The sequence below is a fragment of the Carassius auratus genome, chromosome 7, assembly GCF_003368295.1.
Source record: "Carassius auratus strain Wakin chromosome 7, ASM336829v1, whole genome shotgun sequence".
Lineage (NCBI taxonomy): Eukaryota > Metazoa > Chordata > Actinopteri > Cypriniformes > Cyprinidae > Carassius > Carassius auratus.
The window spans coordinates 12,520,700-12,535,392 of NC_039249.1; the positions used below are offsets into that span (position 1 = coordinate 12,520,700).

Sequence of the window (14,693 nt, forward strand, 5' to 3'; positions counted from 1 at the left end):
TGTCATAGTCAAACTGAGCAGACACAAAAAATAAAGCCTTAGGGAGATCAGTTTTTGGAAATATGTCAGCAATCTTAGATTTGCTGGTGGTCTGTCAGGGCATGTTTTTGTTTCAAACCAACTTTTGTGTATATTTTATTGATTAATTTGTGAATGTATGCATTTTTGCAACGTACTGACTTTCAGAAACCTGCTGTGATGGAAGAGATCAGTAGCAATAGTTGCAAATTAATCTTTTTTAATTTTGATGGATAAAATCTATCTTTATTTCCTGCTGTTTAGGGTGTTTTAATGTCTGCTGATGTTATTTAAACCAGAAGTTTGGCTTCACTGATTCTTACTGTGCTGTTGAAGGCTGCTGAATATCACTGTGCCTCTGTTCTTCTTGAAGAAAGGCTTCAGCTCAGTGTTTTGAGGTAGCTGTCTTGGCATGATGTCTGTTTGAGGCAGTGGATGAGTCACCATTTGTGGTGGTAAAGGAAAAAGCTGAGATGTACCTATTAAGCTCACCAAAATCCACATTGAGAAATTTTTAGTGCACAAGATATTGGTTTCAGTGCAAAACGTTGTTTAAAGGGGGGGTGAAATGCTATTTCATGCATACTGAGTTTTTTACACTGTTAAAGAGTTGGATTCCCATGCTAAACATGGACAAAGTTTCAAAAATTAAGTTGTATGTTTGAAGGAGTATTTCTGTTCCAAAAATACTCCTTCCGGTTTGTCACAAGTTTCGGAAAGTTTTTTTTCGAGTATGGCTCTGTGTGACGTTAGATGGAGCGGAATTTCCTTATATGGGTCCTGAGGCACTTCTGCCGGAAGAGCGCGTGCTCCCATATAGCAGAGCACTGAGAGGCTGAGCACAGCCTGATCAGAACGAGCGCGCGTGTGATTTGGTTGCCAGGGCAAGACAACCCTGCACAGATTACCAAAGAAAAAACAGTATTAATGGACCAGTGGATGGAGTTTATTTTTACAGAGCATCAACGGAGTTGTGCAAGTGTTTGTGTTTGTTCCCTGCATTTCGAAAATGCTTGTTTTACAAACAAAGCCCAGTTTGACGACGGATTTGCGTATCGTTTATTTCTTAAGGATGATGCAATTCCAACGAAAAAGGGTCACGATCATGTGCTGGAACCACAGGCAGTGAGTAAAACTGCTTAAAATATCTCTGCCTCCTTGTTAGTGCGTCCGCCTCCCATCGGAGACCCGGGTTCGAGCCCCGCTCGGAGCGAGTCGTTGCTGCTGCTGCTCTCGTTCAGTTTCAGCCTTCACAGCTGTCACAGCTTCCAAACGCTCTCGACGCAAAAGCCTACTGGCGCTCGTGATTCTTTAGCTCCGCCCACACGTCACGCCTCCAGGCGCTCGTGTTTTTCCGGGAAAAATCGGTACAGACTATCTTTCTCTTATGAATATAATAAAACTAAATACTTTTTGGAGTTATGAAGGATGCAGTACTACTCTATAGGTACTCAAGATTAACAGGATATTGAGTGAAAACGAGCATTTCACCCCCCCCCCCCCTTTAAATAAGTTTAATCTCTCACACACTTTTTTTTTTTTTAAATTGTATTTTTAAATGACAAAAGCATTTCTGTTAAGATATATATCATTAAATTTGAAAAGTCAGACTGTGCTTAATGGGTACATGTACATTTTAAAGAATAATTTAAAAGGTACAAAGTCAATCACAAAAAAATAGCACACTAAAAAATTAAACATAATTGGATAGTGCTGTTCAGAGATTTTTATTTTAGGCTCTACGAAAAATGGTTCAAGATGGTTCAAATGGTTAACATAAACACATAAATGTGTTCCTGTAACTCAATTGGTAGAGCTCTGCGTTATTAAGCGCAAGGTTGGGGGTTCGATTCCCCGGGAACACATGATAGGTTAAAATTGATAGCCTGAATGCACTGTAAGTCACTTAGGATAAAAGCGTCTGCTAAATGCATAAATTTACTTTTTAATTTAATTTATTTTTACATTTTATAAACTGAAACATCACCATCAAATTAAGTAATGGTACTTCACCTAGATTCTTTTTAAAACGAGGATTTCGGCATGGATCTCCAGTTTCCCCTTACCTGTTTCTAATTGCAACACTGTTCCTTAGCACACATATAAACAATAGTCAATTAAAGGGTATCACAATTGGTAACACTAAAATACAAATTAGTCAATTAGCGGATGATACAGCTTTATTCTTGAATGATTCATCACAAATTAAATTGGCTTTGGGTATTCTTTTCTTTAGTTCTGTTTTATTCTTTGTGGGGGTTTTTTTGTGGTTGATATTATGTGATGTATGTTTATACTTTTGTATGTTTTTGTTCTCTGCATAAAAAAAAAAGCTTTCGCGGTGATTTGTATGCAATAGGTCGTGCTTTGTATTACTAAATACGTCAAATAATATTTGACCTTCGATCGTCTTAGTCTGTAAAGATGAGCTCTTGTCCTACAAGGCAGCTTGAAGTCAGCTTGTGTTACTGAAGTAACCAATAACATCGATAAAAGTTTTTCATGTTACAGTGTGCAACAGTTCATTGTGGGTTATTATTGTCATTCAGTAAGACAAGCTTACTTCAAGCTGCATTGAAGGACAAGAGCTCATCTTTACAGACTGCGACCATCGAAGGTCAAATATTATTTTTACATATTTGATATTTAGTGTAAATAATATTTGGAGCAGGAGGAAGATGATGCCACTCCGTATCTCTCCTGAGAGCTCATCTTTACTGAGACGATCGAAGGTCAAATATTATTGACACATTTAGTAATACAAAGCATGATGTATTGCATACAAATCACCGCGAGAGCTTTCCAATATGGGCACCACTGAGTGACGTTTGTACTTCCAGTTAAGAGAGCACCTGTCCATCAAAAGCTCACTATCCAATCAGAGTAGATCACTGTTAAGCCCGCCCCCACGAGAGGTTTGTGTCAACACCAAACGAAAAACGGCAAAGCATAATCGAAATCTTTGGCAATGCATTCAGAATCCACGATTAACGAAAACAAATCTTTGAAAAACATTAACAAAGAATGAAGCATATTTGAAGAGCCTGTTATATTTGTGCGATTTTTAATTTTTCCCTTTTCATTGTAATTTTTATCTTTTGTAATGGCATATTTTTGATAGTTTCTGAAAAAGTTATGTTCAGTTTTATAAAGTTACGTTAATTTTTTCTTGAAGGAAATATAATTCCATACATGCACAGAGATCTATTGAATGATAAATGTTTTCACAATGTTGTTGAAACTAATTTACGAAGGAATGAAAGTAGCCTTCGTTGCTATAGCAAACAGACATCAGGCGAGTTTTCTCTCAGAATCAGAAGGATGGAGAAGAAAAGTGAACTACTATAGGGTTTTATTTTATGAAAATTAGATAATCCTGCATGTTATAAAAAAAAAGCATCTGGGAGGACATAGGAAATCTACTCCAGTGTTAGATCTACAAAGATTTTTTTACTAAATCATTTTAGTTAGATTTCTTCATGACTAGTATTGGGAAAGTGCAGTCAGAGCTGGCATAACTCATGATGGGTCACTAATGCTGGAACACATTTGTGGTCTTGTTACATAAGTATGCTTCGAGGAGGGGTGACACACGACCAAGTGCTGTTGTTAATTTCAGGATTACCCCCCACCCCACAATGTACAGGGTTGCCTTTAAAGAAGAGAAGGACACTTCCTCGACATCAGGAAAACATTAGCTGTTTTTCTCCCTTTCCTTTTTTCACCTCCCCCCCTCCCCTTCTTTTTTGTGTTAAGCAAAAAAAATGCTACTTGCTGTTGATCTATGATCACCTTTCTTTCATTAAGTTTACTTGCCTTTGTGTCAGTACATGCCTGTTTCTGTGACTTTTTTTTCTTTTCTTGTTTATTATTAATTATTTTTAATGTCCATGAAAGTCCCTGAATGTCAGCGGGTTTCAGTGTAGTTTTGGACACCTCTGACTTTCATTAAAATAACAAAAAATACTTACACTACAAACACTTCAAAGTATCTCGTTTTGCAAAGAAAAGAATGTCCATCCATCCAAATTTAGGGTTCTTCTATATGTGGGAAATGATAACACACTAGTAGTTGAGAATGCTTTGCTGTGGAGGTGCTTCAACTGAATGATGAAACATGTTGGAGGATATGCTGCCTGAATAGATCCAGATGGCTAGGGCTTTTGGCTGAAGTGCTGCACTTTTAAAAACTGAGTTAAGCACAATAATTCATTCAAATACATTAAAAGTGTGATTCATTTACCTGCGTGTGAGAATGGAGTTGGACTTTTCAAGGTCTTTGTAAAATGGAGTGATTTCCTCCTGTGTTACTCTTTCTCTGTGTACAGTTTTGTTGTCTTTCTATACCTTTTGTATGAGCTTCTCTGTCTTGTCTTCTTTCTCTCCTCAGTCTTACATGTGACTCTTAACAAAATGAAGCTGAGAATGCGCAAGGCTTCTCAGCAGCCATACCTCGCCCGCAGGCCCAGCCTGGCCCGGACCAAGCGGAAGCACTCCGGCCTTCTGTCAAGCATCAAGAAGTTCATCCATGGAAGTTCCATAAAGGTGAGCCTCTCGCAGCCTTTCTCTTTATTTTATTATGAGTTCATCAAGTGTGGCAGATCCAGACCATTACAGCTGTTTTCTTCATTTTGATTATCGTAGCCCAGAATGTTCTAGAATAGAATGCAAGCAAGACCTGGTATCATATTCCCCCAGAAATGCATGGTGGAATGCCGCTGCTTGTCTGAGGAGCTCAGTCCTGTTCTAATTTTAGCTTTGGTTCCACAGTGCTCTCATAATGACCGTAGGTAGGTTTGGCTTTAACAGACATGCTGTCTGCTGCAGGAGAATCTGGACTTCACATATTATGTCCAGTAAAGGTATTAAGTTATCTTGTTTGGGTTCTAGATCACATTGATTTGATTTAGGGCAGTGATTCTCAACATTTTTTAAACTAAAGGCTGAAATACACTACACAACTTTTGCCCAGATTTTTGCCCCAAATTGACAGTTTAAAGCCAGTCTGCAGATTTGACCTTACAGATTTCTTAAATTGCATGGTATATGATGGAACAGATTTTGTTTTTGTTTTTAGATTTATACTAGGTTTGGGTATTGAATTTTATCAATTCAGATTCTGCTTATCGATTACAATTATTCTTGATTCCAGTGTGGTTTAAAAATGAAATTAAAATTTTAGATGTCAAAAAAAGTCAAAGGTTGAGGAATAAAACAGATGAATCATTGTAATTTAGGAATTGAATTACTTTGGTGTTTGAATTGTGTTTGTGATCTTTAACAATCTGTTAAATTAAAGTGCTTTGTCATGTTGGTGGTGACACCTCTCTTGCAACATCATGTTTATCTTACCCCAAATATTATACTTCGCTTTTTCGACTTCTGATTTATGCTTGATGACAAGTTTAGCCAAAATTTGGAGCACTTAGATTAGCGAGCAAGGTCTGAATGGATTTTCGATTTCCAACCCTACTTTAGACCATGATTCCATACAGTCTGGGGACATCAAACATTATTGATATATTGAGCTGATTTTAGGAAACATTAGGGTTGTGCCGATAGACGATAGTATTGTGTATCGACGATAGTCAGAGGTATCGAAATAAGCAGATTTCTCTGTCGATAATCAAGACGATATTAGGCTCAGTCTCCTATTAATGTATTAAATTATAATAATAATAACTATTATTATTTGTACTTTTATTAGGCAGCCTATTATAATTCGGCTATATCAAACTGCCCATCTATTTCACTTCAGCACACCGTTGACATTTAGACTGATAACTTCCATGCACAGATGCGATATTGACCGTTGCGTCTGACTATATATGAACTAGCTGTTTTAAATACAGTATTTTATGTTTAACATTAGTTTATCAGTATGTTTGAAAGTATTTTTTTATTATTATTGATGATTCCATAGGCTCTCTCTCATGCACCTGCGCAGTTTAAAACACCAAATAGTTATGCTATGACAAGAACAAAGAGTCTCTCTTGGTCCAGCCATGCACGATAATAACGTGTATCATCGATCTAATGGGCTGACAATATGACTATTTGAAAAATGACCATATCGCCCAACACTAGGACAAATTGTTTTTATTTCAATTCAATTCAATTCAAGTTTATTTGTATAGCGCTTTTTACAAAATAAATCGTTACAAAGCAACTTTACAGAAAATTATGTTTCTACAATATTTAGTAGTAGCTAGTAGTTTGTGCACATTTGACAGGATTTTAGAAAAAATAAAAATAATAATAATAATACAAGACGTAGTCAGCTAGACGATGAACTATCAATATTATTAATTAAGTTATTATATGATTCAGTCACACATTTAGCAATAATTGTTAGTTCTGTTTGTTGATTCAAGGTAGCATCATCTGGGGTCCTCTGAGGGTCAGCATCATCTCTTCTCAGGTGTTCTGGATCCAGACTGGAGCTTGTGTAAATCCTAGTTACCACGGGATGTAAATCCCGTCGCGAAACATAGAAACAAAATACAGACATCATTAGCATAGCTGCTGATCCAACAAAGTAAAATTAGTTTAACCCAAGTTAATGAATAAAAATGCACATTTGAACAGATGCAACTACACTCACAATTAAAAAGATACATTATTCGAATGCTTGGCGAAAGAGATGTGTTTTTAATCTAGATTTAAACAGAGAGAGTGTGTCTGAACCCCGAACATTATCAGGAAGGCTATTCCAGAGTTTGGGAGCCAAATGTGAGAAAGCTCTACCTCCTTTAGTGGACTTTGCTATCCTAGGAACGACCAAAAGTCCAGCGTTTTGTGACCTTAGGGTGCGTGATGGGTTGTAACGTGGTAGAAGGCTAGTTAGGTACGCTGGAGCTAAACCATTTAGGGCCTTATAGGTAAGTAATGATAAATTGTAACTGATACGGAACTTAATAGGTAGCCAGTGCAGAGACTGTAAAATTGGGGTAATATGATCATATTTTCTTGACCTGGTAAGGACTCTAGCTGCTGCATTTTGGACTACCTGTAGCTTGTTTATTGACGAAGCAGGACAACCACCTAGAAGTGCATTACAATAGTCCAGTCTAGAGGTCATGAATGCATGAACTAGCTTTTCTGCATCAGAAACAGATAACATGTTTCGTAGCTTGGCAATGTTTCTAAGATGGAAGAATGCAGTTTTTGTAACATTGGAAATATGATTTTCAAAAGACAAATTGCTGTCTAATATAACACCCAGATTTCTGACTGTAGAGGAAGTAACAGTACATCCGTCTAGTTGCAGATTGTAATCTACAAGATTCTGTGTAGTGTTTTTTGGTCCAATAATTAGTATCTCTGTCTTATCCGAATTTAATTGGAGAAAATTGTGTGTCATCCAATCTTTTACATTTTTAACACACTCTGTTAGCTTAGATAATTGGGAAGTTTCATCTGGTCTCGTTGAGATATATAGCTGAGTATCATCAGCATAACAGTGGAAGCTAATTCCGTATTTTCTAATAATATTACCAAGGGGCAACATATATATTGAAAATAGAAGGGGACCTAGGACGGATCCTTGTGGCACTCCATATTTTACTGATGATAAATGAGATGACTCCCCATTTAAGTAAACAAAATGGTAGCGATCGGACAGGTAGGATCTAAACCAGGGGTGGGGAACGTTGATCCTGGAGGGCCTGTGTCCCTGCAGAGTTTAGCTCCAACCCTGAAAAAGAAAAACCTACCTGTATCCTTAAGACCTTGATTAGCTTGTTCAGGTGTGTTTAATTAGGGTTGGAGCTAAACTCTGCATGGACACAGGCCCTCCAGGATCAACGTTCCCCACCCCTGATCTAAACCATCTTAGAGCCTGCCCTTGAATACCTGTATAGTTTTGTAATCGATCTATGAGTATGTCATGATCTATGGTGTCGAACGCAGCACTAAGATCAAGTAAGACTAGAAATGAGATGCAGCCTTGGTCTGACGCAAGGAGCAGGTCATTTGTAATTTTAACAAGTGCAGTTTCTGTGCTATGGTGGGGCCTAAAACCTGACAGAAATTCTTCATACAGATCATTTTTATGCAGGAAGGTGCTCAATTGAGCAGACACAACTTTCTCTAAAATTTTAGACATAAATGGAAGATTTGAAATAGGCCTATAATTTGCCAGTACACTAGGATCTAGTTTTGGTTTCTACTGAAGAGGCTTGATAACCGCCAGCTTGAATGGTTTTGGGACGTGTCCTAAAGTTAACGACGAGTTTATGATATTGAGAAGCGGTTCTTCGGCTACAGGTAACAGCTACAGTAATTTAATGGGTACAGGATCTAATAAACATGTTGTTGGTTTAGATACAGTGATAAGTTTATTTAGCTCTTCCTGTCCTATGGTTGTAAAGCACTGCAGTTTATCTTTGGGTGCGATGGATGAAACTGAAGTGTTAGACGCTGTAGAATCTACATTCGCTATTGTATTTCTAATGTTATCTATTTTATCAGTGAAGAAATTCATGAAGTCATTACTGTTTAACGTTGGTGGAATATTTGAATCAGGTGGCATCTGGTAATTTGTTAACTTAGCCACTGTGCTAAATAAAAACCTTGGATTGTTTTGGTTATTTTCAATGAGTTTGTGTATATGCTCTGCCCTAGCAGTTTTTAGAGCCTGTCTATAGCTGGACATACTGTTTTTCCATGCAGTTCTAAAAACTTCTAAGTTAGTTTTTCTCCATTTGCGTTCAAGACTACGAGTTAATTTCTTGAGAGAGTGAGTATTACTGTTATACCATGGTACAGTACGTTTTTCTCTAACTTTTTTCAATTTGATTGGGGCAACAGCTTCTAATGTATTAGAGAAAATAGTGCCCATGTTGTCAGTAATTTCGTCTAATTCGTGTGTATTTTTGGGTACAATTAGCAGTTGAGATAGATCAGGCAGGTTATTTGCGAATCTTTCTTTGGTGGCTGGAACAATAGTTCTGCCCAGACGGTAACGCTGCGACATATAGTTAATATCAGTTATACGCAGCATGCACGATACAAGGAAATGGTCTGTAATATCATCACTTTGAGGTACAATATCTATAGCAGTAAGATCGATTCCATGCGATATAATTAAATCTAGTGTATGATTAAAACGATGAGTGGGCCCGGTGACATTTTGCTTGACTCCAAAGGAGTTTATTAGGTCAGTAAACGCAAGTCCTAATGTATCATTTGCATTATCAACGTGAATATTAAAATCTCCCATGATTAGCGCCTTATCAACTGTAACTAGAAGGTCTGAGAGGAAATCTGCAAATTCTTTTAGGAATTCTGTATACGGCCCTGGTGGTCTATACACAGTAGCCAGAGCAAGAGATACATTAGATTTCTTTTGCATGTCTGACAGAGTAACATTTAGCAGAAGTATTTCAAAAGAGTTAAACCTGTATCCTGTTTTCTGGGTAACATTGAGAACATCACTATATATTGTTGCAACACCCCCGCCACGACCAGTCTGACGGGGCTCATGCTTATAACAGTAGTTTGGTGGAGTAGACTCATTTAGACCAAAATAATCATTTGGTTTTAGCCAGGTTTCAGTCAAGCAGAGTAAATCAAAACTATTATCTGTGATCATTTCATTTACAATAACTGCTTTTGGTGCGAGTGATCTAATATTTATGAGCCCAAACTTTAAAAATTGTTTTTGTTCATTTACTTTACATTTTTCTGCTTTAATTACGATAAGATTTTTTCTAGATCCTACATTATATTTATATCTTGACCTCACTATTCGGGGAACAGACACAGTCTTAATAGGTTTTACAGCGCAAGTACTTTTAGCATTTAAGCGGTTAGAACAAAACTCATCATAATGGTTATTTGAGAATTGTCTTACTAGTCACATGGAGCGAAGTGTCCTGGAGATGTTGTCAGAGAGAAGCTCCGCTCCAATTTTGCTGGGGTGTAATCCATCAGCGCGAAACAGTCTAGGACGCTCCCAGAAAAGATTCCAGTTATTAACAAATAGCAGTTTCTGTTCTTTACACCATGACAACAACCATTCATTTAAAGCAAAAAGTCTACTGAACCTTTCGTGTCCTCGTCGATACGTGGGCAGTGGTCCTGACACGACGATCGTCGCCGCGGGCGTCGTGCTGCGAACCGTCTCGATCAGGCTCCTGAAGTCCCTCTTCAGCGTCTCCGTCTGCCGCAGCGTGGTGTCGTTAACTCCGGCGTGAAGCACGACCGCTCTGGGGCTCTCGCCGTCCTTCAGGATCGCGGGTATCTGCGCAGAAACATCGAGAACACGAGCACCAGGCAAACAATGAGTGTGCACTTTACCTTCGGCTAACGTAGCACTTACGTGTCGGACGATGGAGTCTCCGATGATCACAGCGTCGCGTCCTGTCTCGCGGAGGGGAGCGAAGCGGTTCTGGATGGAGATCTCGAAGGCAGGAGGGGGAGAAGTCGTCGCCCGGGACCCAGCTCGCGTCCTCCGCTGTGGATGCACCCAGGGTCCGTGGTGTCCCGGCGTCGCAGTGAAGGACATCTGGGAAGATCGCGTCCTGGGTGCACCGGGCCTGCGCAGAGAAACACACGGAGTAGACGTAGTGGGACTGTTAACAGCACGCTGTATACTTACCCCGGACTTGTGAGCGTCAGCCCGGAATGATTCCAGCGCGGCTCTCCGCTCTCTCAGCTGGGCCTGCTTCTGTTCCAGGTCGCGAATCTGCTTCCCCACGGCCTCGAGCTCGAGCTGCAAAGAGTGGAGACATTCATCCGCAATTAAAGCAAGTAACAGTGAGTACAGCAGTGGTAATGTGTGAGAATAGAGTATTAGCAATGTAAGCGCAGTTAGCAGCAACCACGCTTGCTGATGCTAACTGGCTAAAAGCTAATAGCGGACCCGGGAGATCAAACTAAAACTAGTGATAGCGAGGCGCTCTGATTGTTTTTGTTGTAGAATACAATAGAGGATATATTCACGCGTTATATAAACGGAAACAATGATGTGTAAAATTGATTTTTAAGTTAAAAATAGTCAATGAAAAGAATATAGTGACGGAGCTCAAACGTAGTACAGCCGTCAACAACAAACCATGTGTTTTTTGTTCAAACGACTTGAAAGTCTGGCAGCTTAGTGTGTCGTCAGTCATTTAGTGGATTATGATCAGTCTTTTCCTTTTTATTTTTTTTTTTTTTTATTTTTTTATTTAGCAGAGTTTCCCATTCCCATAGACTTGCACTCTATTTGTGGCAGCATAAATATGAAAATGAATTCTCTGCCAGCAGGAGAATGGGAGATATAGAGGCTTCCCCGGTAACGGCTGTACACAAAGCAGCATCTCGCTCACAAAAACTGCTTTATCAGACATTACTTGCAAGATGAAATGAAAATGACATCTAAAATTTTTGAAAACGGTCAGTTTCCTTAAGAAATGCACTATAAAAACACCTGCACTGGGTTTCAATTTTAAAACCTGCAATTCTCAAGTTTATTCAACAATCAAAGCGTTTTGGAAAATCTATTTGTGGCGGTCAGTTTTGATATTGTGGCAGGCCTCAATGCAACCCTAACTGGATGCTAACCTATTATTAATTATGTAAACTATAGGCTTTATTATTCACTCATATCGATGCATATTCATGTTGATTTGTATGTTGTTTTTGTTTTTGTTATTTAGCATTTTAATTAAAATATTAATGGTTAATATATATAAATAATTAATAGTTAGTTTAAATATATTAATGATAGGTTTTCATCCATCTCTAAACTTAAACATGTTAAAACTGGTGCGTAGAAAACTCACTGTTGGTGTTTCAGGTGGAGCCGGACAACCCAGCAAAGAGGAATCGTTTGAGCTGCGAGCTGATCACCTCCACCCCACAGAGGAAAAATGACTTGCCAAGGAAAAGCATCTACAGGGCACGCAGAAGAAGCTTTGTCAATGGAGGTCAGTCCCTTGTGTGCTCTAGTTAAACAACGACAACTGATACTATAGTCTGCACTGGAACGGTCGCTGTACGGAAATGTAATTGGGACTTATATTAGTGAAATGCCATGATTTGACACTGCCATTATAACAGCAAAAACCAATATGCTAGTGAACACAGTTTCATAGGTTCTGTATTAATATAAATACTAACAAATTAATTCAAAACAATGGCATGTAGCTTTCAAGAGAAACATTTTGCTACTGTAATCAGAAGTACAAATAAATTCTCTGATTTCAGTATCAAGCATTCAACTGAAAAAGGGCAACAACTATGGAGTAAAAAACCTATATTGAGTTGGGGATTTAAATGGTCTCTTCTGCATTTATAATTTGATTATGCATATGTAATATGTTCATTTATTTTTTCCTTTCATACTTTGTCCTATAGAAACCACAAACCATGACACGAGTAAGCCTAACGGGAAGTTGGAGGATTCTGAGGAGGTTGTGAACAGTCCACCTCGCACCACCCTGCTTGGAACTATCTTCTCACCTGTCTTCAATTTCTTCTCACCAGCAAATAAAAATGGTAAATTATTTCTGCATCAGTTGACACATTAACACAACACTTGTACACAATAAACTTTTTTATTTTAATTCATTTATTTGTTATTAACCCCTAACATTTAAGTGGTAGTGAAGCCAGATTTGTGGAATGTGAGTAGCTTCGGGCTTGTACTCGTATTTCATATTGTATTTGTAACACATCTGATTTATTTATTTACAACAAGAAAAAACTGTAAACTTATTACTTGCACTACTGTCTATTCATACAGAAACACTGAATAATCCATTTGCACACCAAAGTATTTTCTATGCACTTTACTGTCCATTGCAATAGTTTAAATTGTTAATTTGTTCATCGTTCTGCCTATAGTGTACTACACTTTTACATAATCCATCTGTATAGTATGTTCATAGTACACCTATCTGTATATCATGCAGATAGTATTTAAAATCTGTAAATTATGTCCATAATACTTATCTGTATAGTTTTTGTACATATTGTAGACCTTGTATATTCTGTACTTACTGCTTATTGCACATCTGGTTAGATGCAAACTGCATTTCGTTGCCTTGTACCTTACATGTGCATTGAAAGTTGAATCTAATCTAAAAAATTTCTGTTTATATTTCACAAATCACCTCTAAAGATGAGACTTGACAAGTCTTAAGAACATTAAAAAGTGCAGTTCATGAGAGGACGTTTTATATAAAACGACAATATTGAAATAAAAAAAGAGAGCGGGGGGATTCTAAGTAAAACTGGGAAGAGCTGCCATTTTGAATATTGAGCGAACTTAACCACTAGTTACTAGGCAACTATACATCCTGTAAATGCCAAAATTATTCTGAATTCCATTATCCATGCACCCTTCCTGCATGCAATGGTATTTGTAGTATTAATATTTTGATGACCGTAATTAAAAAAAAAAAAAAAAAAACACTGTTGCACCTTTATTCAGATTAATGCATCACCTAATCAGGCATGTTTTGTCTTTCCTCCTTTTTCCTTCACTATTATCCTGTTTGTCCTCTCAGCCTCGGATTGCCCAGGCCAGGTGGTGGAGGCAGAAGAGATTGTGAAACAGCTAGAAATGGAGCAAGTAGAAGAGATGCCCACCAGTACTGCCACATCTAAAGAGCCCCTAAGTGTCCCTCTCTACACCAGTGCCATGCCCTCGGCCTTCAGACCTCCACCCTCCACTCACACACCTGCAGAGGAGAGTGTAAACACCCCCCACTCTGATCTGCCTCCTCTTACAGGTGTGAAAGACGTGACATTACTGTACTTAAGCCTAAACCAAGGTGCAGTCTCCTTTAAACTGAAGCATTTTTATTTGTAAGAAATATTTCTTGAGCACCAAATCAGCATATTATAACGATTTCTGAAGTATCATGAGACACTGAAGACTGGAATAATTGTAATCACAGGAATACATTACATTTAAATTCTAAATTCAATCTAAATGCAGAAGAGAAATATTGTGAAATAGTATCATTATTTAAAGTATTAAAACTTTTTCTGTTGTATTTGATCAAATAAATGCAGCCTCGTTGAGCATGAGACTTCTTTAAAAAAATATTATAACAATCGTACAGATTTACAGAGGCTAGAATATATTGACAAAGTGCTTTGTTACATATTTTATTTTAGCTCCTGGCTCTCCTGCAACAGGGGGTTATGTGGACACCTCTCTTACTGTCCCAGCTGAAGGATCATATGAAGAGGAGTGGGAAGTGTTTGACCCGTGAGTTCACCTTAGTGAATGTCTGTGCTCAGGGCTTCACAATAAGATGTTTTTTTTTCTACTGGCCCTTCAAGCCAGTTCAGATAATTGCCTGTCTTGTTGTTTAGCCCTGTATAGTGACCTTCCTGACATATGTAAATCAGCACAATTTGCCACAACAATATCCAGTTTATACCAAAAAGACACACACACCAAATGTTTAGAGTAAGTAAAGCAGCAAGTACAAGATCGACTAAAGATAATTTGGAAACCCTCTTAGAAAGAAAAAAATGCTGTCACTGCACACATACTTTTTAAGCATTGAGAGGAAGTTGAGCAGGTGGGATCAATATGGTACACAAATTGCACTCTTTCTGCTAAACGCAAAACAGATTTTATAGGGCTGGGCAATATATTGAATATTAGTGATAATATCGGAATAATTTTAACTTCGATGTTTAATAATAATTTTAACTTCCCAAAAGAA

At 38.0% G+C, this 14,693-nt stretch overlaps 1 protein-coding gene across 1 annotated transcript in view; it reads left to right on the forward strand.

Moving 5' to 3' along the window:
* The window catches only part of ctdspl2b (CTD (carboxy-terminal domain, RNA polymerase II, polypeptide A) small phosphatase like 2b), a 29,819-nt gene that overhangs the window by 1,428 nt on the left and 13,698 nt on the right, over positions 1 to 14,693 (forward strand). Inside the window, exons 2-6 of the mRNA XM_026267380.1 lie at positions 4,409 to 4,563; positions 11,804 to 11,933; positions 12,364 to 12,504; positions 13,518 to 13,742; positions 14,134 to 14,227. Of these exons, the coding sequence (XP_026123165.1) occupies positions 4,432 to 4,563; positions 11,804 to 11,933; positions 12,364 to 12,504; positions 13,518 to 13,742; positions 14,134 to 14,227 (722 nt within the window). The 5' untranslated portion in view covers positions 4,409 to 4,431. The remainder of the gene's footprint in view (positions 1 to 4,408; positions 4,564 to 11,803; positions 11,934 to 12,363; positions 12,505 to 13,517; positions 13,743 to 14,133; positions 14,228 to 14,693) is intronic.